The sequence below is a fragment of the Nematostella vectensis genome, chromosome 14 (assembly GCF_932526225.1).
Source record: "Nematostella vectensis chromosome 14, jaNemVect1.1, whole genome shotgun sequence".
NCBI classification, from domain to species: Eukaryota; Metazoa; Cnidaria; class Anthozoa; order Actiniaria; family Edwardsiidae; genus Nematostella; species Nematostella vectensis.
This window is the reverse complement of record NC_064047.1, coordinates 14,049,641-14,075,120: the sequence shown is the minus strand read 5'-3', so window position 1 is coordinate 14,075,120 and position 25,480 is coordinate 14,049,641. Positions and strand designations below refer to the sequence as shown.

Here is a 25,480-nt window from a genome sequence, read left to right as displayed (position 1 = left end):
GGGTACCTTAATTTAAGGTCCCCAATTGATTGTCATATAATCCCCCCTTACCCTCAGCTTAATTATTGAACAGACTTCTCCCCTAAACTATTTCACAATTTTGTATATCTAAAAGCCTCGCTTTAAATGGCTTATTACAGCAGTAATCCGTCACAGATTTTGAACATCAAAAATGCATTGTTTTTGAAAGCCAGTTAAAATAATCAAAACTTGTAAGCTGCACTGGTGTTATAGAATCCTGAACTAAGCTCGAGATGTACACACACACTTCAAATAAGGCTGCACTAAAGAATCCTTGTGCCCGCGTTGGCTCATGGGTATAAAAAAATGAGCAAATTCAAATTTAAAACTGATTTTTTTTTCATCTTTTTTTGTGCTTTTTACCACTTGCACTCGGGTTTTCATAACATGTAGTTTTGTGATTTACATGCTACCCATGATGCATTCGCGGGTCACAACACATATACCACGATACATCCAAATTCAAAATCAGTAATTTCATGACACAGTACCAACTAACAAATATTTATACATCTTTATGTCTATTGTCACTTTACAGGCGTTCAAAGCTGTATTCAGTCCACCACCTCGTGAAACACCTCCATTTCGTCGGGTGTGAATTTCCAGGTGCCAGCAAAGACGTCACACGGGCCATCAGATGTGGCGCCCTGGGGACGAGCGTACGTGTGTGGCTCCGTACAGGACACTTTATTACCCCCCGCGTTGTCAGCGATCAACAGGTCAAAACCACCAAACACCGGACCGCAACTTGTGTGGTCACAAATGGCGTATCTATCTGGCGTGCGCCTCAATGGCAACTTTTCAGGGCGGTAGCCATTCTTGTTACACAGCGTGAACAAGAATGACCTGCTGGAGGACTGGTATCCTCGGTCACTCACTTTGAAGAACATAAAACAAAATGTGTTATTATTATAATAAAAACTAGAATAAATACGGCAAAAATTGTGTTTTGGTATATCATAACAGCTGAACTCGTATAATTTAAATTCTCAAATGTCAGAATTGTCACTTTTCGTTAGTATGACCAAATAATAATAAAAAAAAATAGTAAAGAAGCTTCTATGCATTCATGAATTGTGTCTTTTCCAGTTAAGACCTGCTTCTTGCGACCCGCGTAAAGTTTTCTCAGATACGGGGTTTCCACCCTCCAGATATCGGCACTGAAAAATATTACTTCCCGGCTTGCAGAAATGTCCAATTTTTTTCATAAAGAGGGGGGAGGGGAGGGGGGAGATAGCCCTTTTCGAGGATAGAAAATAAGTTAAAGTAAAAGATCTTTTAACCCCCATCCCATTTAAGCCCCTGTCTATAATAATTAAGCCACCACCCCTGCCTGATTTGGGTTTTGTTTTTTTGTACAAAGGAAGTCATATAAATACTTATTAATAGCATCTAAGACTTTATAGGAACCAAAATACCTAGTGTCGGATCTGAAAAAAATTGAAATCCCCTGTGTAACCAAGCAGATCTCTTCGGCACTAAAAAGGAAATAAGCGACAGGGGCCTGTCAGAGATTTTACGATGATTTATTAGAGGCCGTTTTCGTAGCCTACCTGTAGGCTTTGATAGTTTTTCCGGCACTAAAACCCCAAAAACACAAAGTTCGAGGCGGCCGGATTATGCGAGCTCGAAATATAAATATTATTATATAAATAATAATTCATAACTTTTGATAAATAAGATACTAGTTATCATAATATTATTATATTAAACTACAAAACTATTTTGTCGCGTGATATATCTAGGGACATTAATCTCTTACTCACAACCCTTAAATGGAGCTTCAATGGAGCCTGTCGGGAATGTAATCACAGTCACAACAAGGGTAAAAAGAATTATCTGCGAAATTCTTTATAGGTAAAAAAGCAAAAATAATCATAAAACTATTGAGATGATTAACAGTAATGATACAAAACTCCCTGCTTTTCTATGAATTAATATCTGAGGCAATTCAACAGTAGGCAAATAACAGAATTACTAGAAAAATAAATGTGCAAAGATATCAGAGATTCTTCTAAATGGCTCGATTTTAATAACCTTTACTTCTAGTATTGTCCAAGGAAAAATCTAGTTAGTAAATTGCTCGATTTTAATAACCTTTACTTCTAGTATTGTCCAAGGACAAATCTAGTTATTTTGAAAACATTTCCCTGCACCAAACAGCAAAATTTAACGGGTTCACCTTACGTGTTGCAATGAAAGGGGCTAACAAACTATTTTTTATTTGTCTATCCGATCCTTTTATCAGAAGATATGCGTAATTACATATTTGGTGGAAGGGGGAGGAAAAAGTAACAAGTATTGTCTGCCAGAGAAGGCGCCCTACCACCGCCCTACTTGTATTCGGTTCATAAGATGATGTATTGCAAACGGGCTTTGTCGAGTTCATATAAAAAAAGGACATCGTGACCGTCCACGGGAAAACTACACTAAGGTTTTCAAACTCGTGGGCACGTGCACGGGCACACGCCGTTTAAACGGATTTTTTTTCCGTGACCACGTTACTTTTTTCCGTTGACACGGATTTTTTTCCTGTGGCCACTGAAGGAAAAGCCGTGGGCACGCGGTAAAAAAGGCCGTTAAAAAGAATTTGAAAGGCCGTTGACACGGCTGACAAGATTCCGTGTCTACGAATCAAGCACACGGATCGCGAGTCGTGAATGTTGAACTATTCGATTGAATCTTCCGATTTAAGTAAAAGTCGTTTTCACAACTTTGAGTCGTTGTGGTGGTTACGGCTTGATGTTAGGTAAACAATAAACACAGAAATCGGTATCAAACATTCACTGATCGTGGCCGCTCTAGTGAAATGGCACAGAAATAAATGAGAAATACTTATTCCTTATAATATGTGGGTTAATTTGGTGTGTGTTATGTAGCGATAACACGTAAATACAGGACGAGAGTTTTGTTATGAACTAGTCGCGGTTTCGGCTTCTTGTTAGAGAAAAAAAGAAACTCCGTTGGTATCAGACATTCGCTGATCATGACCGTTCTTGTGGAATCTTACAGAATTCATAATTCCTCATATTCCTCATAATTCGAGGATTTGTTTGATGTGTGTTATTTGCGGATATGTACGATAATGCGTAAATAAGTTTTTTTGTTAGACAAACTAGAAGCTCCGAAGTCGGTATCAAAGGTTTACTGATTATGGCCGCTCTAGTGAAATCGTACAGAAATAAATCAGAAATACTTATTCCTCAAAATTCGAGGATTTATTTTATGTGTGCTATATGTGTACATGTAAGATTGCGTAAATAAGGGCGAAAGTTGTGTCATCAACTAGTGGCGATTTCAGCTTGTTTTTAGACAAACAAGAAACTCCGAAGTCGGTATTTTTTAGCAATTTCGCGCACTTTTCGAACATTTTGTCGCTTGTTTCGTCTTCGTTGTTGATCATAGTTTTTCTTGTTTGATTTGATACTCGAGATGGTTTGAGTTAAATACTTCTATATCGATAAACTAAGCTTTCTTATCAAGTATGCTCACTACTCTACGGCAATCGACGTATTTATCTATGGAAGGAGGAGGAGGAACGGAGATAAACAGCGACAAAGATTTGGCTGTAGTTTTAAATTGATGTTTACTCACTTCCCGCGATTTAAGGGAATAATGCATGGTCAAACATTACGCGGAGGCTTCAAAACTTTAACGTCCAGGATCCCGAGAACGTGATCATTAAACAGTTTCGGAGTTTAATGATAAAAGACTTAGAATTTTAAGCAGTTTAAGAGTTGATGAATAAAAATCCTCATTGACTCAAAAGCACCAGCACTGGGCAGAACCGTGGCCGGAAATAACATGGCTTAATAACACCCTAAAGAACTAGCAAATGAAAAATAACGTTGGGAAAATATTTCTTCAAATAATCAAGGATTGCTTGAGTCATACGATCTTGATAGGAATCTCCTCAAATTTAGTTATTCCTGCATGCCGAGCATGGGCGCACGAATCAGCGCTCATAACGAGAAATTAATGACGGTGCGTGCCTAACTACAAACGTCATCTACCAGGCCAAAGTCGAGAGTGAGCATAGTAGAAGCACAAACACCTGGTTCACAGGTGACACGTTCAAGTCACGCTACAACAACCATACAGCGCCCTTCCGTCACGCTACAACAGCCATACAGCGTCCATCCGTCACGCCACAACAACCATACACCGTCCTTCCGTCACGCTACAACATCGAAACAGCGTCCTTCCGTCACGCCACAACAACCATACAGCGTCCGTTTGTCACGCTACAAAAACCATACAGCGCCCTTCCGTCACGCTAGAACAACGAAACAGCGTCCTTCCGTCACGCTACAACAACCATACAGCGCCCTTCCGTCACGCTACAACAACCACACAGCGCCCTTGCGTCACGCTACAACAACCATACAGCGCCCTTCCGTCACGCTACAACAACCATACAGCGTCCTTCCGTCACGCTACAACAACCATACAGCGTCCTTCCGTCACGCTACAACAACCATACAGCGTCCTTCCGTCACGCTACAACAACCATACAGCGTCCTTCCGTCACGCTACAACAACCACACAGCGCCCTTCCGTCACGCTACAACAACCATACAGCGTCCTTCCGTCACGCTACAACAACCATACAGCGTCCTTCCGTCACGCTACAACAACCATACAGCGTCCTTCCGTCACGCTACAAAAACCATACAGCGCCCTTCCGTCACGCTAGAACAACGAAACAGCGTCCTTCCGTCACGCTACAACAACCATACAGCGCCCTTCCGTCACGCTACAACAACCATACAGCGTCCTTCCGTCACGCTACAACAACCACACAGCGCCCTTCCGTCACGCTACAACAACCATACAGCGTCCTTCCGTCACGCTACAACAACCATACAGCGTCCTTCCGTCACGCTACAACAACCATACAGCGTCCTTCCGTCACGCTACACCAACCACACAGCGCCCTTCCGTCACGCTACAACAACCATACAGCGTCCTTCCGTCACGCTACAACAACCATACAGCGTCCTTCCGTCACGCTACAACAACCATACAGCGTCCTTCCGTCACGCTACAACAACCATACAGCGTCCTTCCGTCACGCTACAACAACCATACAGCGTCCTTCCGTCACGCTACAACAACCACACAGCGCCCTTCCGTCACGCTACAACAACCATACAGCGTCCTTCCGTCACGCTACAACAACCATACAGCGTCCTTCCGTCACGCTACAACAACCATACAGCGTCCTTCCGTCACGCTACAACAACCATACAGCGTCCTTCCGTCACGCTACAACAACCATACAGCGTCCTTCCGTCACGCTACAACAACCATACAGCGTCCTTCCGTCACGCTACAACAACCACACAGCGTCCTTCCGTCACGCTACAACAACCATACAGCGTCCTTCCGTCACGCCACAACACCACACAGCGTCCTTCCGTCACGCTACATCAACCACACAGCGTCCTTCCGTCACGCTACAACAACCATACAGCTTTCTTCCGTCACGCTACAACAACCACACAGCGTCCTTCCGTCACGCTACAACAACCACACAATGTCCATCTGTCACGCTACAACATCGAAACAGCGTCCTTCCGTCACGCTACAACAACCACAGAGCGTCCTTCCGTCACGCTACATCAACCACAGTGTCCATTCGTCACGCTACAACATCGAAACAGCGTCCTTCCGTCACGCTACATCAACCACACAGCGTCCTTCCGTCACGCTACAACAACCATACAGGTTTCTTCCGTCACGCTACAACAACCACACAGCGTCCTTCCGTCACGCTACAACAACCACACAATGTCCATCTGTCACGCTACAACATCGAAACAGCGTCCTTCCGTCACGCTACAACAACCACAGAGCGTCCTTCCGTCACGCTACATCAACCACAGTGTCCATTCGTCACGCTACAACATCGAAACAGCGTCCTTCCCTCACGCTACAAAAACCATACAGCGCCCTTCCGTCACGCTACAACAACCACACAGCTTCTTTCCGTCACGCTACATCAACCACACAGTGTCCATTCGTCACGCTACAACATCGAAACAGCGTCCTTCCGTCACGCTACAACAACCATACACCGCCCTTCCGTCACGCTACAACAACCACACAGCGCCCTTCCGTCACGCTACAACACCACACAGCGCCCTTCCGTCACGCTACAACACCACACAGCGCCCTTCCGTCACGCTACAACAACCATACAGCGTCCTTCCGCCACGAAAGCAAACGTCACACAACAGAGCTAAGTAAACACATCTAATCCCTAAATCTGAAGAACAATTCACTATGCATTGAAACATTATAGCCCTGGGTTATATACATTCGTTTGACAAAAGGTTGTCCTCAATAGGCTTCGCGACTACGCGACAAGCCCGCATGTAAGCATGGGTAAAAAGCAATGAAGCGCCTAGCTGCATATATTAGCCAACGTATAACTTCAGTCTTATGCAGCTAGGCGCTTACCCGTGCTTACATGCGGGCTTGTCGCGAAGCCGGTTGAGGACAACCTTTTGTCAATCGACTGTATATACAAAGCGCTGCAATCTATGGCTTACCAAGAAATATCTTATCATTTGTAAGAACACGTGCTGTAGGCACCTTAACAAACGAAACGAGCTGACAGGCGTATGCTGACACGCAAGGGAGTCGACTTTAGCCAACGCCTTGAAAACTTAATAAAAAAATAGTCTAGCACCGGTGCACGCCGCCATACTTAAGAGTTCTCTCTCTCTCTCCAAACTGGCCTTTAGTGTGTTATTTACAGGCTGTGTAAATCACTTTTACAGACAATATTACGGCTTGAGAGGGGGCCGAAGAAAGACTGGAAATAGCCTGTAAATAGTCTGTAAATTTTCTACAAGCCTGTGCGATGCAACTAAAGCTACCCATCGCCTAGATTTACAGACTATTTCCAGGCTATTTCAAGAGTATTTCCAGGCTTTTTTCAGGGTTCTCTGGGTCCCGTTTTAGCGCATACTCTGGGTATCCTTTCTCCGAATACAGATATTTTCCAGTTAATTTACAGACTATTCAAAGACTTGCCGTAATTGTGAAAAGACTCAATCTTCATACTATTTACAGACAAATCGTCTTTGATAAAGAACCCAAAAACTCCTCATCCACACCAGGAACACCATCCTCTTCATCCATTGTAGGTACAGTACCGCTTTCGAACATATGCACATGTGTTCGCGAAATTGTTCGCGAACATTGCAAACAACGCAATAGCAGCTGTTGCTGTTACAGCGGATTACAGTTATTTATAATCAGGACACAATTGTATTAGAGAATTTACCTGTATGCTCATCAACTGAGATCTTCTTTGAAAAGGAACCCCAATACTCATCGTCCACTACAAGACGAACTTGACCCTCTGTACAAGGCTGATCCACGGGTTTCTCTGCTAGACTCGATAGCTGGGATAGCACTTCATTCCTGATGGACAAGACATCCACATCATTTGCTTCCCTGCACATTCTCTCAGCAAACTCCAAACTGCTACGAGCACTTGCAAGTCTCATGGATAGAGTCTCTCTCTGGGCAGTCAGCTGCTTCTCTTGCTTCTGACAAGCTGACTCGATCTCCCCTCTAAGATCTGATCGCATCTTCTCAAGAGCCCCTATCTGCTTATCAATAAACTGATCCAGATCCCTTCTGGTCGCACGTTTATTTTCCTCGAGATGTTGTTGAGCCTCTTCAACCAATGCCATCGCCTGTTCAATATCGGTGAGTTTTGATGCAACTTTTTTTGCTCTTTCCAATATTTCTTCTTTCTCTCTAGCGATTACATCACTTGTGAAAAGGTAGTCATGATTTTTATGATCAACAACGGTGCAATCTCGGCAAATTACTTCCTTACAAGATTCGCAAAACAGTTTCAGCACTTCACCTTCATGTTTGGTGCAGAAGGAAGTTTTGCTCATTGCAAGTAACTTTCCGCTTTTGATCTCATCAAGACTGAGGAGAGTGTGGTGTTGTAGTAATCGTAATCTCTTATGAGCCGAGATGCAGTGCTCACAGACAAAGTGATCGCACTCGTTACATCTCCCTTGGGCAGGCTCACCACTATCACACGATTCACAAGCTGGTTTCTTCTTGGAGTCTTCAGATGTCAATAAAGGAAGAACAGAGATAATACTGTTGATCATGAAATTCACCTTCAAACTCGGAACATCTGCTGGGGAAATCTAAGAGAAAAAAAATATGTTAATGGAGTTTGCATACCACCAATTTAAAACCGGGGGGGGAGGGCCCCGTTTAGATAGATGTATTAGGGTTTAATATTGGGCTAATAACTAATTCTTTTTTTTGGAACATTTTTATACGCATTAACTATGTAAACAATGGAGCCAATTTACTTGTGAGAAGTATTCAATATTAGAGTGATTCATATATAATTAGTTGAAATGCACTTGTCGTTTAAATTTATTTGTTTCATGCAAAACAATGCAAAGCAAAGAGTTTGTTACACAAAGTTGTTCCAGGGTTTATTAACTAATAGATGTATTTTTGATATGCTCTCTTGATATGACAGATTACCTGGAATTCCGCCTTACAGAGGGGGCACACAAGTTTTCCTCTCCCTTCAGAGTGCACTGCCAGCTCTTCCAGGCAGTGCCGACAAAATGAGTGCAAGCAAGGCAGCACTCTAGGATCGTTGAAGTGCTCTATACACAAAGAGCACGTCACCTCATCCTCGAGGCGCCTGCTGGCGGATGTTGCCATTTCTACACATCAACAATAAATGGTTATTAGATAATCGAAGTAGCAGAGACATAATAATCAACAATTATTCGCCGAAGGCGAAGGGAATAGCGGTGGATAGAGACGCTTCGCTTCTCGGACAACTGTTTATTTTTCGTACCATTTCTCATCCTATGCGGATATCCCAGCGGCCAGCAGGGGTCTATTTACTAATCATTCCGAGATAGCGAACCAATCAGAGCGCGCGTTCTTATGAAGTTCCCGCCCAGTATATACAAATGCAGAATCCCTGCACTTTATCATGTCAAACAATACATCATCCATTGATGAAGTTCTATTTAATCTATATTAAAGTATATTAGAGTATAATGTATATAGAACGTAATAAATTCATTGCAATGATCTTTGATCACACATGCTTATCCGTGAAACCATTTCAGATGTAGCAACTCACTAAAAGTACCGCTCGTTTTGACTCAGTATCCGATTAGAATTCGTCTTACTTCTGGGACAAAATAATGACTATAAATTCTCAACGCTTGGAGAAAGTGTAGGAAGCCATATAGAAGAATCCGAAGCAGTGTTGTGGTATTTATTTGATGTTTATTTTGTTGTAAATTCTGGAGTTACATCTTTGTTCTTTGCATGACCAAACAAATTACACCTCCTTTCCCTTGAATAAACCTATTCCTAAACCTTAAACTCTAAGGCTTAGATGTCTAGTTTTGCCGGAAATCAATACATGATCAATACATGACAACCAATACATAATTCTGCGAACCTGGACAGAAAGTATGAATCAATGCAAAAGGCCCAAATAGTCGTGATAGTAAACCAGAAGAATAAATACAATACACCAAAAACTGGTATTCGACTCTGCCATATTTTCGTGTTTACAGCTAAATTCGTTTTTGCGCGACCTCGTCAGATCTAAGATCCTTGTCTCGTTTGGGAATAGCGCGTAGTCAATCAACACCTGACCTCGGATAGTAGCCATCGCAACGATATAGGTTTTCAAGGGAAATCGAACTGAGTTTAGCAGGCTCTGCAGATAACATATCCCCGGTCAGTTTATTAGCTAGGTGAGTTCTCGGAGTTTAATTCTGCATACAATGCGTGAAAAAGATTCGACGAAATTCTAGAATTGTAGTATAATTTTGCATAAAAGTGTTTCACCTTGGCTTAGTTCCATCATTGTTTTTTTAGCTCTAATCATCATTCTAAAAATTTAAAAAGGAAATAAAACAGTCATTACCCGTACACACTAGTTCACTCATGTTGATCTCACCGTCTCAATGAATCGAATACCAATTTTGCAGAGAAGCACCGTAAAATTTAGGCAGAAAAAGAACTAGGTTACAGTAGATATAGTAGAGCCTTTGAAATCTTTGAGGTTCGAAGTAAAATTATCCCTCGCATAGTCCTGATGGTTCCATTTTCTTGCCGTAGATTGTGATCGCGACGCTACTGTTAATTTACCGTTCCACGAATGATTTACATAGACCCGCCCCCAAAGTTTGATTGACTACGCGCTATTCCCAAACGAGACAAAGATATTGAATGCGCAAGGGTCGCTCAACAACTAATTTAGCTTTAATAAGACTTCTTCAGTCTGCCCTGAAGAAGTCTTATTGGAGACAAAAAAAAATGGCAGAGTCGATTACCAGTTTTTGGTGTATTGGACAGTCAGAATGAAATAAGACTTCTTCAGTATAATACTTATTGACTTCCTTACTATGAAATAAGACCAAGCTTATCAACAAAATTAATTTCACATTGCCTGATTTGACTCCAGGTCATTTTTGTGACGAAAGGCCTTATGGGGCCTCTCGTCACTATGCCATCGGTTTGAGTGAGTGAAAGAAAGAGTTGTAAACAATAGAATTTCACTTGAAGCAGGCGTTCCTAGCGGTCATTCATCGAACACGTGATCGTCGTCGTAGATGTCGCTGGCGAAGAGGGATCGGATTGATTTCGGATTACGACGTTGTTTTGAATTATAGTCCACGAGCAAAAAATGATTGGAGTCAAACATGTGCTTTCTCTTCGCACTTCTCGTTTGATTTCACGAGCTCTTGTGAAGGTGAGTTGATTTAATACTTCTTTTACAATGTATTCTATCCCTTTTGTGTTTAGTACTAGGCACAACCTTTTATGCATTTGTCATGTTGGTATTTCTAAAGAATATTTCAGATTTTGGGGTGCTTTATGTGGTTTGTTTGCCAACAAAAGCTCGATTGCATCGCTTGCCTTATTACACAAGACCAGTCCTTATGGCCGTATGGTGTCCTTCAATTCCCTTCGGGGAACCAATAAACCCAGAAATGGGGCTCAAAATCTCCTTCGGGAGAGCATAGAATTCCTTCGGGAAGCAAACAAACCCAGAAATGGGGCTCAAAATGTGCTTCGGCACACTGAATATTCCCTTCGGGGAACTAGTAATCACAGCAATGTGATCTTAACTGTGCTTCGGCACACTGAAAATTTCCTTCGGGAAACTAATAATCACAGCAATGTGACTGAAAGGCACTATAATGGCAAATATTGTGGAAACCAATTTGTGAACAAAAGTATTTTTGGGATACCTGTGTACATGTTGCTGTATTTGTCGGATAAAACAGGGCAAACAAATCACATTTTTAGCACTGTATATAATGATCGAAGTAATCTTGTTGACGAATTCACCTCAAAAACTAGTAATAACAGTATAACAAATGCATTTGAGAAAACTATGCCTAGTATTGAAAACAAACATGATAATAATAAACATGCATCTTGTCCATCTATCAAGATCTCCAAGTGTATAGAAAATCATAGACATTCTCGAATATGTTCAAAGCAACTAAATCACAAATGTAGAGATAGAGAACCATCTAGAATATCCCTAAAAAAAGTTATGAGATTGCTCAGATATAGAAAGTTAAGAAAAAGACACAAAAAGATGATTATTAAGGGCACACCTGTTTCATCTGTTTTTTACAGAATTGCTACAAACTATAACTATTGGAAATTGAAATACATTAACAGACTTAATAGTTTCTATAGCTCCTTTTTTAGAGCAACTTGTAAAACATCAGTGAGGTATAATGGATGTAAACAAACTCTTTTATTGTCTGGGGACATTGAATTGAATCCTGGTCCTGTAACTGATAATAATAATATTGAAGATATATGTTTATATAGTAATGGTGACTTTACGTTAAGATACCGAATGCTTCGACATGGTTTAACACCACTAGATGTTGGTGGAGGAGGTGATTGCTTTTTCAAATCAGTATCACATCAGCTATATGGTAATTCAAATAAACATGCAGAAATTAGAGCTTTAGGAGTGAGATATTTAAAGGACAATCCTGAACGATTTATTGAAAGTATCATAGATTCATCTTGGTCACAGTATTTAACTAATATGTCTCTACAAGGAACATGGGCCAATCATATTATAATACAGGCTGTTGCTGATGCAATGAGTTTAAAGATTCATATTATAGAATCAGATTCAAATATTAGGGAAGTCACATTAGTTGAGCCAGCAAATACAATAATAAATAATATTAGAACAATATACATAGGACATATTGGTCAAGTGCACTACGTATCTGTTATAATATTATTTGTTTTGGGCCCCCTGTGGCCCCTTATTTATCTTATGGGCCCCCCGAGGATAGGGCTCCTCGTTGTCTTATGTTGTAGTTTTTCACTCGGTAGATTTGATTTTGTAGAGCTTTATTGTACAAAAAACAACCGAATTTTGAAGTGAACACCTTTTATTACATGGTGTCAGAAGTGGTTAACCACTGGAGAATATTAATTGTTAAAGAAAAGTCGACAAAACAAGGAAACGATGGCCGAAAGTGGGGAAATGTATCATCGAGCTCCGGGACCTTTGGTGTTGGATGCGAATGCATCAGAAAATTGGAGAAAGTTCCTAATGCAGTTCGAAATTTACTTGGTTGCAAAAGGAAAGGACGACAAGGGAGATAAGTTAAAAGTTAATTTGTTACTTAACTGTGCTGGACCGAGTGCAATTGAAGAGTATAGCCACTTTGTGTATACTGCAGGCGAGAGTAATGAATCTTATGGTGATGTGTGCCGAAAGTTCCATGAACTTTGTCGAGGAGCTAAGAATGTCATTTATGAGCGACTGCTCTTCAATCTTAGAAACCAAAAGGAGGGTGAACGAATTGACAACTTTGTTAGTGAGCTAAAACGGCTTTCATTAAACTGTGACTTTGGAGCACTTAGAGATTCATTGATACGAGACCGTATTGTGGGGGGAGTAACCAGCGATGAATTGCGAGGGGAGTTGTTGAAAAAGCCAGACCTTACCCTACAAACCGCGCATGATTACTGCAGAACTTATGAGGCGACTGAGCTGCAGAAGTATAAGTTTGTTCCACAGACAGTAGTCCCAAGTAAAACAGTGTCTGTGCAACCAGTCCAAGTTAAGAAAGAACAGCCGTCTTGTAAGTTCTGTGGATATCGCCATTCATTTGCACACCCAACACGATGCCCAGCCTTTAAAAGGAATTGCAAGATTTGTAGCAAAACAGGCCATTTTGCAAAGATGTGTAAAAACAAACAGAAAAAAGATCCAGAAGTGCATGTGGTGGAACAGGAGTATGACTCAAGTGACAGCAACGAAACCCACACATACTTTGGATCCATTGAAGTCGGAAGCGTGTTACAGAACCAGCAACCCAAAAAGAGCCTGATAAAAGTCATGATAGCAGGAAAAGAGGTCAAACTGAAAGCAGACACGGGTGCGGAGGCTACTGTCATCCCCTACAACTTGTACAAGAGCATCACCAACAAGCCGTTGAAACGTGTACACCAGCCTTTGAAGGGCTGGCTTGCGACTAAGCCCATCTACCCTTAAGGATGTGTCCGCCTTCCAACACAGTACAAAGATCGAAAGATAGATCTGTTATATCTTGTAGTTGATGGAGAGTTCACCCCACTACTAAGTTGTGAGGCTTGCCTTGATCTTGAAGTCCTACAGTTCATGGATCTCACATTGCTAGATTCACCATCAGCACAAACATCAAACATCGACTTGTCCAGAGAACAAAGCAAAAGTACCACAACCCTCACAAGTGACCCTGTTCTGAAAGATTACCTTGATTGCTTCAGTAACAAACCAGGAATGTTACCCAACAAAGTACACCTAGAGGTAGACTCTGCAGTAACTCCAGTTATACACGCACCCAGAAAGATCCCAGTATCCATGTTAGACCCAACTCAACAGAAGCTGAGAGAGATGGAAGAAGATGGGATCATTGTTAAAGAAGAAGAACATACCCCTTGGGTCTCTTCGATGTTAGTAATCGATAAACGAAAAGGCAAAGAAAAGAAAAGCCCCGATCGTACTTATTAGGAGATGAGCGTGGGCGTGTCTTCAGGAGAAATCGACGACAAATCATTTCAACACCTAATGATCAATCGATGAGCACAAGTCCTTTTGTTATACCAGCCATTCCTCAACTACCACCAGAAAGTACCAACAACCCCACACAGTTAAGCAATAATGTGACAGCATCGCCTACACCACCAAAGTCTTCTGAGAGGCAACACGAGACGACACCGATGAGCACAGCATCTGGCAGGGTTATCAAAAAAACCACAAAGACTTATTGAACATTGTTAAGAACATTTATTGAACACTTAACCTAACACTTTGTTGAGAAGGGAGATGTTATAATATTATTTGTTTTGGGCCCCCTGTGGCCCCTTATTTATCTTATGGGCCCCCCGAGGATAGGGCTCCTCGTTGTCTTATGTTGTCTTATGTTGTAGTTTTTCACTCGGTAGATTTGATTTTGTAGAGCTTTATTGTACAAAAAACAACCGAATTTTGAAGTAAACACCTTTTATTACATATATGGGGGGGCCCATAAGATAAATAAGGGGCCACAGGGGGCCCAAAACAAATAATATTATAACAGTATCAACATGTTCTGTTTCACATCAACAAAGTTCGAACAATATTGACAGGGAAAATACAATTTCGAGTCGTCCAGAAAAAAGAAAGCAAGCAAGTACAAGCAAAAGTTCTAATTCAAATGAAACAAAAAAGCAAGACAGGGCTACCTACATTAGGCAATACATGAAGGAATACAGGCAATCCAAACAAAATAATACTTCACCAGAAAAAAAATCAAAGAGAAATGAATACCAAAGAAATTATAGAGAAATGAATGCATCACCAGAAAAGAAATTAAAGTGTAATGAATACCTAAGAAAATATAGAGAAATTAATTCATCACCAGAAAAGAAATTAAAGTGTAATGAATACCTAAGAAAATATAGAGAAATGAATGCATCACCAGAAAAAAAAATCAAAGAGAAATGAATACCAAAGAAAAAATAGAGAAATGAATGCATCACCGGAAAAGAAATCAAAGCGTAATGAATACCAAAGAAAATATAGAGCTAACTCATCCATTGAATTTGCAATAAAGCGGTTCCATGAAATAGTAAACCAAGGCCCTCTGTATATTTGTATATGTTGTGATCAACTATGGTATAAACATAGTGTGAGTAGTACTACTAAGCTGAGACAATCAAATCCTGATGTTGTGAAATATCTATCAAATAAGATAAGTGTTGGTAACAAAGAATGGGTTTGTAGAACATGCTCTAATTATTTGCAAAAAAATAAAGTCCCACCATGTGCTGTAGCGAATGGTATGGCATTTCCAGATAAACCAGATTTCTTTGATCTCAATGAACTAGAATGTAGATTATTAGCTCCAAGAATTGCATTTCAAAAATTAATGCAGGCACCTAGGGAGAGACAGCTTAAGATACATGGAAATATTGTTAATGTACCTGCTGATGTAACTAATACAGTTAATATATTACCACGATTGCAAAATCAAACTGCTACAATTAAAGTTAATTTAAAGCGGATGCTGAAATATAAGAGTTCTGCACTGTCACTAAATGTAAGACCATATAAAGTACTTCAAGCAGCAAATTGGCTTATAACACATAGTAGTTTATATAGAGATGAAGGTATAGTACTGAATAATGACTGGATCAATCAATACAACAGAGCTGATAATGATGAAATTAATGAGAAGGTACAGTCAGATACAATAGATGAAACTGATGACAATGATATTGATTCTGAAGGGCTAGACCAAAATGAATCACATGAAGATGAAGCAGAAACAATTGCTGGTGTTACTGATACTATGTTTACAGCAACTGACTTTTTAGAAGATAATGAAAGGCAAAACATATTAAATATTGCTCCAGGTGAAGGGAATAGACCATTAAGTGTTTTTAGAGACAAATATTGTGAAGAGTTAGCATACCCTGGAATATTTCTTGGACAACCACGAATTGACAATAAACAAAGATTAGTCGATATTAACTATAGTGATATATGTAAATCAGAGTTGAGACGGTCTGACAGACGAGCTGCAGTGTGCATTGAAAATATATTTTACAAAACAAAAAAGTTGCAAATGAAAATTCTCTTAGGAAAATCACATATAGCTCTGAGAAAATGTAAGGGAAACAACAAAAATATTACTGCTGGACAACTTAAACAGCAAGGATCAATAGACAGATTGATTCGTCATGATGATGGATACAAATTTTTAAATGCATTGAGAGGTTCACCTCCATACTTTGAAAAAGCTAAAAAAGATCTGTTTGCAATGATTAGGCAGTTAGGTCCTGCTACACTATTTTGTAGTTTCTCATCAGCTGAAACACAATGGATGCACCTACTTAGAATACTTGGTCAGCTTGTAGACAATAAGGAATACACTGATGAACAAATAGACAATTTTAATTGGGATGACAGGTGTCGCTTAATTCAGAGTGACCCTGTGACATGTGCAAGACACTTTGATTATCAAGTTAATCAATTTTTAACTGTTCAGTTCTGCTCAACCTTTAGGTAAAATATCTGACTGGTTTTACCATGTAGAATATCAGCAAAGAGGGTCTCCTCATATACATATGCTCAGGGTTCCCACAGTCAGGGAAAAGTCAGTGAAATTCGATTTTTTTTCAAGGTCAGGGAATTGTCAGGGAATTATGATTTAAGTCAGGGAAATTTGATAATTCTCAAAAAGTCAGGGAAAAGTCAGGGAATAATTCTTATTTTTCAAAAATCATTATTATGAATTGTGTTGGCGATAATCAAGCAACCTCACTGTTAATTAAAAGTTTCAAAAATCGCAATACATCAGTATAAACGAATTATCCTATGTGGTTTTCCTGTGGAGGAAAATGAAGTGGAGGACTGGGTCTGAATTATGTCGGCCATCTTGTTGCAGTATTGGAAAGCACGTGGAGGTAGGGCTGGAATTAAGTATTTTAGCTATTTTAAGGGCATTATTTCATAACCTTAGCAGTGATAGAGTGGGGGGATGCATAATGTAACAATTTATTGATCATTTAATGACAAAATCGGTAAACTAACGACATTTAATTCAAGATATTTTTGTATGCAGCGAATTTTTTCGTAACTGTTCAGTCTTAGTCTTAAGCTTTAAAAATTATTTTTGTTTATCCTGATTTGCATTTTGAAAAAGAGGAAACCACGCCTGAACTTAGTTAGATATACATTTTTTTTGTCCATTCTCATTGCATTTAATTGCAGCATGACTTTATACAAAATTATTTACAGTCGTAACACTTATTTTTTATAACTTTTGTATTGGTTTGTAGATGAGTAAGCGAACTGTATTTAATAATCTATGGCTTCAAGACCCACTATTTCCTTGGGTTGCACAAGCTCAGGAATCAACTAAAGCAAGGTGTAAAATGTGCTCTGTTACATTTGAGCTTGGAAATATGGGAAAACAAGCACTGATAAGTCATGCTAAAGGCAAAAAACATCTTAGGAGAGTTGCTCCATCGACACAACAAGTTTCTTTGAACTCTTTTGTCACTGTGCAAAAGCAAGAATCCGAACAAAATTCTTCAGCAGCAGAAAGGACAATGACTGTACCACCTCCTCCCGTCGATCTTTCTCAAGTTGCCAGTTCATCTGATTCATCTAAAGGCACAATTAAAAAGTATGTTACCAAAGATGAAACTCTAAAAGCAGAGGTGCTGTGGGCTATAAAAGTCCTCATGTCTCACTATTCCTGTAATAGTAGTGCAGGCACTGACAAGCTATTTTCCAATATGTTTCCAGACAGTGTAATTGCCAAACAGTTCCAATGTGGAGCAACAAAGTGTTCATACTTGATTTGTTTTGGCATTGCCCCATTTTTTCATGATGAATTAATGAAAAGACTTCAAGAGCAAGGAACAATGTATGTTATCTCATTTGATGAATCGCTGAATAAAGTGATCCAGAAAGAACAGATGGATTTGATTGTGCTCTTTTGGGATGTTCAGAAGAATAAAGTTGTATCAAGATACATTGATTCCCAGTTTCTTGGTCACACAAGAGCTGCAGATTTACTTCAAAGTTTCAAGCTAGGTCTACAAAAGCTGAATCCTGCAAACCTTGTGCAGGTATCGATGGATGGTCCTAATGTTAACTGGAAATTTCTTGAAGACCTATTAGAAGATAGAGAACAAACTGATCCAGATCTTCCAAAGCTCATTAATATTGGTGCCTGTGGGTTACATGTGGTACATGGGGCTTTTAAATATGGAGCTACAGCCACAGGCTGGCGTCTTGATAAACTTCTGAGGTCTCTCTGGTACACTTTTTCAGACTCACCAGCAAAAAGAGAAGATTATGAAGCCATTTCTGGAAGTTCCATGTGGCCACTACGATTTTGTGGAACAAGGTGGCTGGAAGATTTGCCAGTGGCAGAACGAGCAGTGGCTATCTGGCCAAATATCAAGAAATATGTTGACGAGGTGTCAAAGCTACCAAAGAGCAAAATTCCTACAAGCCAATCTTTCAAAAATCTACAGGCATTTGTACAAGATCCACTCATTGTTGCCAAACTTGAGTTCTTTATTAGTATCGCACGCATTCTTGGGCCTTTTTTGAAGAAATTCCAAACCGATCAGCCCATGGTCCCCTTTCTTACACAAGATGTACAAACCATACTTGAAGCAATCCTTTCCAAGTTTGTTAAGAAGTCTGTGCTTCAAGAGGCAACAACATGTGCTAAGCTTGCTAACATTGATGTTAGCAAGTCTGACAATCTTCTACCACCAAGGAAGGTAGATGTAGGTTTTGCTGCGAAGATGTCAGTGCATAAGATGGAAAGTACTAAGCAAGCCACACCTCTACAAATCCTGGAATTCCAGAATAATTGCCTTGAATTTCTGAAACAATTATCTAGCAAGGTAATGGACAGATCTCCTCTAAAGTACAAGATGGCTAGGAATCTGGTGTCTTTAAATCCTATTTACATGGCATCAAACCCTGAAGCAGCAACAACCAGATTCTCCAATGTCCTTCAGCAACTGATATCGCATAAAATGAAATCTACCCATTGTTGTGATATTGCTCTACAGCAGTACAAGGCATTCCTTGCTGATGTGGAGAGATACAGTAAGGAGGACTTCAAGTCCTACCAGTCATCAGACAAAGCACTTGATGTCTTCCTAGCAGAGTACTTTCACCAGAAACCACAGTATGCAGACCTTTGGCAAACAGTAAAGATGCTGCTTATCTTGTCCCATGGTCAATCCTGTGTTGAAAGAGGATTCTCTGATAACAAGGATATCGTGAGCAACAATATGCACCAAGACACGCTTGTTGGATTTCGCAGAGCTCACAGTGGTGTCAAAAGTCTGGAATGTCCAATTGAAGATTCTATCACAACTGAGCTGCTTACATCTTGTAAATATGCTAGTAACAGATACAGACAATCTTTAGCAGAGAAGAAATCAATTGAGGCAAAAACCCATAAAGAAAGCTTGAAAAGAAAAGTCGAAGAAGACATCAAGCAAGCAAAAAAGAAAAAACAAAAGCTTGAAACTACAGCTACTGCTCTTCTGAAAGAAGCCGATGACCTTGCTACTAATGCAGAAATGAAGGGAGACTTTAGCATTCTTGCAAAGTCGAACGCCTTGCGGGTAAAATCAAAAGAAAAGAGGAAGGAAATAGAGAAGGAAGAACAAAATATTGATCTTCTACAGAAGAAGCTGAAATCCTTTTGAAAAGACGTTAAGTCAAAATCTCACAATCTTGAGACACTATTGCTTTGTTGCTGTTATTGAAATTATAGATTATTCATTAAAAGTATTCATAAGACATGCTGCATGGTCATTGAAAAATGGGTTATGGTCAGGGAAAAGTCAGGGAATTTTACTTTTTCAGATTAGTGGGAACCCTGATGCTGATGTGGCTTGAAGATGCACCACAATTTCAAATAGATAGTGATGAAGATGTCACATCATTTATTGATAAGATAATAACTTGCCAAAAGCCAGTAGACAATGCTGATTTACTAGTCTTGGTTAATAGACAGGTACATAGACATTCGCATACATGCCGTAAAAATACAAGTAGCAAATGTAGATTTAACTATCCACAGCCACCAATGAAGCAAACTATGATAATATATCCTCTAGATGAGGATACACCCGAAAAGGAAATAAAAATATATAGAGATAATTGGAAGGCAATTCAAGTGTATCTAGATGAAAGCAAAGAAGGTGAAGATATTACATTTGACCAGTTACTCGTGAACCTTAATATCACTAAACAAAACTATTTACTTGCTGTAAGTTCATCGATTAACACACCTACTGTGTTTCTGAAAAGAAATCCCAATGAATTACGCATAAATAATTACAACCCTGATTGTCTCTCTGCATGGAGAGCTAACATGGATATACAGTTTGTCTTAGATGTCTATGCATGTGCTGTGTACATAGTGAATTATATATCAAAAGGCCAGAAAGGCATGAGTGAACTTTTAAGAGAGGCATGTACTGAAGCTAGGCAAGGTAATAAAACAATAAAACAACAAGTAAGGGATATTGGAAGTAAGTTCCTCAATAATGTTGAGATAAGTGCACAAGAAGCAGTGTACATTGTGTTACAGCTTCCAATGAGAAAATCATCTAGACAGATAATATTTATAAATACATCACCACCTAATGAAAGAGTTGACCTATTAAAACCAATGGATAATATTAATGAAATGGATGATGACTCTGAAGAAATCTATACCAGTGGTTTACTCAAAAGATATTCAAAGCGCCCTCTAAAACTAGAAAATATCACACTTGCAGACTGGGCAGCATGGTATGATTGTGCTGGAAAGCCTTATGTAAAACAAACTAATCAAGTTGATGTTGATGGTCTTCCGTTAGAGAATTTTGTTGATGATAATCTAAATGATGATGATGATACAGAAGCTCAGAAAACACCACGTAGCAAAACTAAAAAACGAGCAAAGGCTAGGATAATTAGAAGTGTGTGGTTTAATAAGGAAGCTGAGCCGGAAAAACATTATCGTGAACTTCTAATGCTATTTACTCCATGGCGAAATGAAGAAACTGATATTCTTGGTACATTTTCATCTTATGAAGAATGCTATATGTTACTTGCCAATGTCATCAATGAACAAATGAAACAATATGCAGTTTGCAATGAGGACTTTAATGAAATACAACAAGACATGAATAGATTAGAGGATAGATTTGATGAGATAGCACCTTGTACTCAAAATCTTGAACAACAAGACCGAGCTGAAGGTGATCAAGACTTACATCCTGACTTCACTGGAAACTATAATCTATCAGATGATTTAGGAATACCATCAGTTGATAATACTGAAACACTTATTATGAATGAACTGCCAGATGATGAATATAGATGTATGGTACAGACGTTGAATAAAGAGCAAAAAGAATTTTTCTATCATGTACTACATTTAATAAAAACTTCTGGTGAGGCATTTTACTGCTTTCTAAGTGGTGGTGCAGGTGTGGGTAAATCACATGTCACTAAAGCCTTATACCAAGCTGCTTTGAAATATTATAACACCAGACCTGGCGTTAATTTTGCTGAAACAAAAATACTTATGTTAGCACCCACAGGGAAAGCAGCATATAATATAAAGGGCAATACCATTCATAGTGCTTTAGCAGTACCAGCCTGTCAGTCATTAAAGAACTATAAGAAACTTGATTCAAGTAGGCTTAATACATTAAGATGTCAAATAGGTGGACTTAAGTTGATATTTGTAGATGAAATATCTATGGTTGGTAATACTATGTTTAATGTCCAATTCAATAATAGACTTAAAGACATCAAAGGCAGCTCGCTACCATTTGGCGGTGTTAGTATTGTTGCTATAGGAGATTTGTTTCAAGTACAACCTGTAATGGATGGTTATATATTTAAAGACATGGATAATGATGAATATGGTGTTCTTGCACCTAATGTATGGCAAGAACTTTTCAAAATGTTTGAACTTAAAGAAATCATGCAACAGAGGGAAAGCAAAGACTTTGCTGAATTATTGAATAGATTAAGAGAGGGAAATCATACTAAAGAGGATATAATCAAATTAAAGGAAAGAATTCTTAACCACACTAGTGCTCAGTATCCCAAAGATGCACCTCATTTATTTATTCAAAATGCTAAAGTCAATGACTTCAACTATAAAGCTCATAATGCTCTTCAGGGTCCAAAATACTCTATTAAAGCACATGACACTGTCATTGGAACAGATTCGGAAGAACTTAGAGACAAAATATTAAAGCAAATACCTAAAGATCCTAGAAAAACAAAACAACTGCATTCTGTTTTGCATTTGGCAATTGGTGAAAGAACAGAGATATCACTAAACACTAGAAATGATGATGGTATGACCAATGGTGCTGGTAGTGTCATAAAATTTATGCAAATACATAAAACAGACAAACCATCAGGTATTATATGGGTACAGTTTGATCATGCTGATGTTGGTCAAAAAACCAGGCATGATAATAGACAGCTATATGTCAATGATATTGAACCAACATGGACACCAATCAAACCTATCAGCACTCAATTTGCTGTAGGTAGAACAAGATCTGTACACGTGATGAGAAAACAATTTCCACTTAGACCTGCTGCTGCTAAAACAATACATAGATCACAGGGTGATACTGAAAGTAGAATTGTAGTAAATTTTGAAACCAAAAGAGCCATTCCTCATATACATTATGTAGGATTAAGTAGAGTAATAACTATAGATGGTCTATATATAACTGACTTATGTGAAAGCAAAATAGCTGTTAATACTGACGTCCAAACTGAAATGCATCGATTGAGAACTGAAGGAAAACTGTCACTTTCTGTTAGTCCCATATATGAAGCACCTCAAGCTAGTATTAAAATCTGTTTTCTCAATGCAAGATCATTGCACAAGCATATAGATGACATACGTCATGACTTAAATTACTCAAGCACTGATGTAAATATTTTTTCAGAAACAAGATTTTTTCAGCATGAAAATGATGATTCATATCTATTAGATGATAAAAACTATACATTGTTCAGAAATGATTGTACACCAAGACAAAATGTAAGGCCATATGGAGGTACAGCAGTGTATAGCCGTCTTGACTATTACCCAGGATATCCATTTTGTAGTAATATACATGGTGTAGAAATAACTATTTTGAGGTTTATGATCATACCTCATATTACAATAGTGGGAGTATACAGCTCACCAACAGTATCAATAACAGAATTATGTAATGCTATGAAAGAGACACTAGACTCTCTACCAACACAAATTAACATTTTTATTGGTGATTTCAATGTGAACTGGTTCAGTGAATCATGCCGTGCATCACTTTATAACTTTTTTATAACACAAAATTGTTATAGAAAGCTAGTTTCATGTAGTACAACAGACAGTAAAACCTGTATTGACCACATCTACACTAATTTACCTGAAGTGCAAACAAGCTTTCAGATTTTGGAGACATATTTTTCTGATCATAAAGCCATTTGTGTATTGATAAACAGCTTCATTAACTAAAGGCAAAAATTGATAATGGAGTCTATAAATACAGTGCAAACAATTTACATTACACACTAGTTTATTTAACATTAGCACATACTGATTATGTTCTTATAAGACTACCGGTATTCTGGATAATTAGGTACTTATTATAAATATTATGTATTAGAAACACAGTTAAATACACTCAATAGTGCAATTGTTTAGATACACTTTATTTCATTACAGAATACCAACATGAGCACTCCTACAACAAACCCGTAAGTACTTGTATCTTAATTTCATTTCTATTTTTCGTTTCCATCTTATCTTAGGTAATATCTTTGTACTCTTTGCTAATATTATTACATAACATCTCCTTTTAAATGCAGACAACAACAACTCAACAAAGCTGACGACTCACCAGGTAAGATATATATTTCTTTGTTGTGTAAAGCATAATAAACAATGTGTTTGCAATGACTAAAATAAGTTCTATTCTTTCAGATGTTCAACTAGAGGGTTTTGTTCATAGCCTAAGTCCTGTTAAGCATGCGAAAAAAAACAGAAAACCATACTTTGACTGTCTTGTCCAAACTGGGGAAGCTGAAAAGGTCCGTGCCGTGTGCTATGACCCACAGCTAAGAAAAAATCTCCTTGAACCATACCAAAATAAATCAACAATAAAAATCACAGCCACCAAAAGAATGGCTAGCACCAGTACCTCTGAAGAGTTCAGAATGACGAAAAAATCAAAGATAACATCAGCAGCGCCAGAATTCTCATATAACTCCCAAGTTGTCTCATCTATTGTGACGGTGCAAGAAGCGTTATCAGCGCCAGAATACAAGGCAGTTGACATTGTTGCTAAGGTGGTAACAAAGAATCACGAAAATCAATTGATCATTAAAGAGCCTCAGTCACGAAACGAAAATAGAGTTTATTTGAATATTGATATCTGAAAAACACTGGCTGAAAATTTGAGCGAAATCGTTTAAAACCTCGAAAAGTTATTGTTTTTTAGGGAATTTCAAACTTTCCGCGCTTTATGTCCCCTCCATCAATCGCTCGGCCAAGCAATCACGTGACGACGCTTCCGATCACGTGTGCGTGCTCGGCGTCATAATGTTGGTTCAGTTCAATATGGCGGACAGAGAAAGTAAGACGTGCGACGGTGACCCTCGCGATAAAAGGAAAAATAAGGGCCGATTTTGTGTAGCAGGCCTACCGAATAATGTTAGCTGCAAAAATACGTCTTACACGGATAATATTTCGATGCATAACTTTCCCAAAGACCGCAAATTGAGGCACGAGTGGGAGAAATTCGTACGGAAACATCGACCGGACTTTCGTGCACGAGGTGACAACATCTCACTATGTTCGGACCACTTCAAGAAAGAGTGTTATGATGGGCCGAAGCTCAATGTTGGAAATTTAAAGTTTAATAGACGGCTAATCCCCGGGTCGATTCCAACCGAGGACGGCTGTAAGAAGACAGAAGAGGAACCGTCCGCTCGTGAGCAAAGACACGTAAGTTTTCAAATGTGTGAAATCTGTAAGCATGTTCGCCTGTTTGTAATAATTTTCATGCCAATACCGCAGATAGGCCATTTTACCATGATATATTTATATCCTTTTTATATATATGCAAAGGGTTTCGTAGCCTAGACACCATGCATCACACAAGTTGGATAAACTGGCTGTTAAGCAATCTAGACAAAAAGAGAAAAAAAAAATTACCCCTAAAAATGTTATTTTTCATGTAACAGACCTTTTGGTTTTTTTTTCTAGCAAACAAATAATTGCAACACTCCAAGGAAAATTCACTCTAAACTAAATTTACCACCTGGTTTCAATATTATTTA

General features: G+C 39.0%; 4 protein-coding genes across 5 annotated transcripts in view; 3 read left to right on the top strand and 1 right to left on the bottom strand.

Moving 5' to 3' along the window:
- LOC5503660 (tripartite motif-containing protein 45) overlaps nucleotides 1-10,019 on the bottom strand; it is a 78,972-nt gene extending 68,953 nt beyond the window's left edge. Inside the window, exons 1-4 of one of the 2 annotated variants that reach the window (XM_048722054.1) lie at nucleotides 9,983-10,019; nucleotides 8,563-8,750; nucleotides 7,319-8,210; nucleotides 1-898 (exon numbers count right to left, since the gene is read on the bottom strand). The exon at nucleotides 1-898 is cut by the window's left edge and continues 190 nt beyond it. In XM_048722054.1, the coding sequence (XP_048578011.1) occupies nucleotides 576-898; nucleotides 7,319-8,210; nucleotides 8,563-8,750; nucleotides 9,983-10,004 (1,425 nt within the window). In that variant the 5' untranslated portion in view covers nucleotides 10,005-10,019 and the 3' untranslated portion in view covers nucleotides 1-575. The remainder of the gene's footprint in view (nucleotides 899-7,318; nucleotides 8,211-8,562; nucleotides 8,751-9,982) is intronic. The other variant, XM_048722053.1, reaches the window with a different exon arrangement.
- Nucleotides 10,020-10,525: 506 nt separating this feature from the next.
- On the top strand, nucleotides 10,526-24,865 carry LOC116615460. The gene is made up of 4 exons (XM_048722057.1): nucleotides 10,526-10,810; nucleotides 23,865-23,896; nucleotides 24,008-24,042; nucleotides 24,123-24,865. Exons 1-4 carry the CDS (start codon nucleotides 10,745-10,747, stop codon nucleotides 24,575-24,577), a joined length of 588 nt encoding a protein of 195 aa, XP_048578014.1. The 5' UTR covers nucleotides 10,526-10,744; the 3' UTR covers nucleotides 24,578-24,865.
- On the top strand, nucleotides 11,035-15,055 carry LOC125559885. Its single transcript, XM_048722055.1, has 2 exons — nucleotides 11,035-11,165; nucleotides 11,375-15,055. The coding sequence occupies exons 1-2, from the start codon at nucleotides 11,115-11,117 to the stop codon at nucleotides 12,485-12,487; spliced, it is 1,164 nt and encodes a 387-aa protein (XP_048578012.1). The 5' UTR covers nucleotides 11,035-11,114; the 3' UTR covers nucleotides 12,488-15,055.
- On the top strand, nucleotides 16,730-20,255 carry LOC125559884. Its single transcript, XM_048722050.1, has 2 exons — nucleotides 16,730-17,043; nucleotides 17,419-20,255. The coding sequence occupies exons 1-2, from the start codon at nucleotides 16,978-16,980 to the stop codon at nucleotides 19,825-19,827; spliced, it is 2,475 nt and encodes an 824-aa protein (XP_048578007.1). The 5' UTR covers nucleotides 16,730-16,977; the 3' UTR covers nucleotides 19,828-20,255.
- Nucleotides 24,866-25,480: the final 615 nt, after the last annotated feature.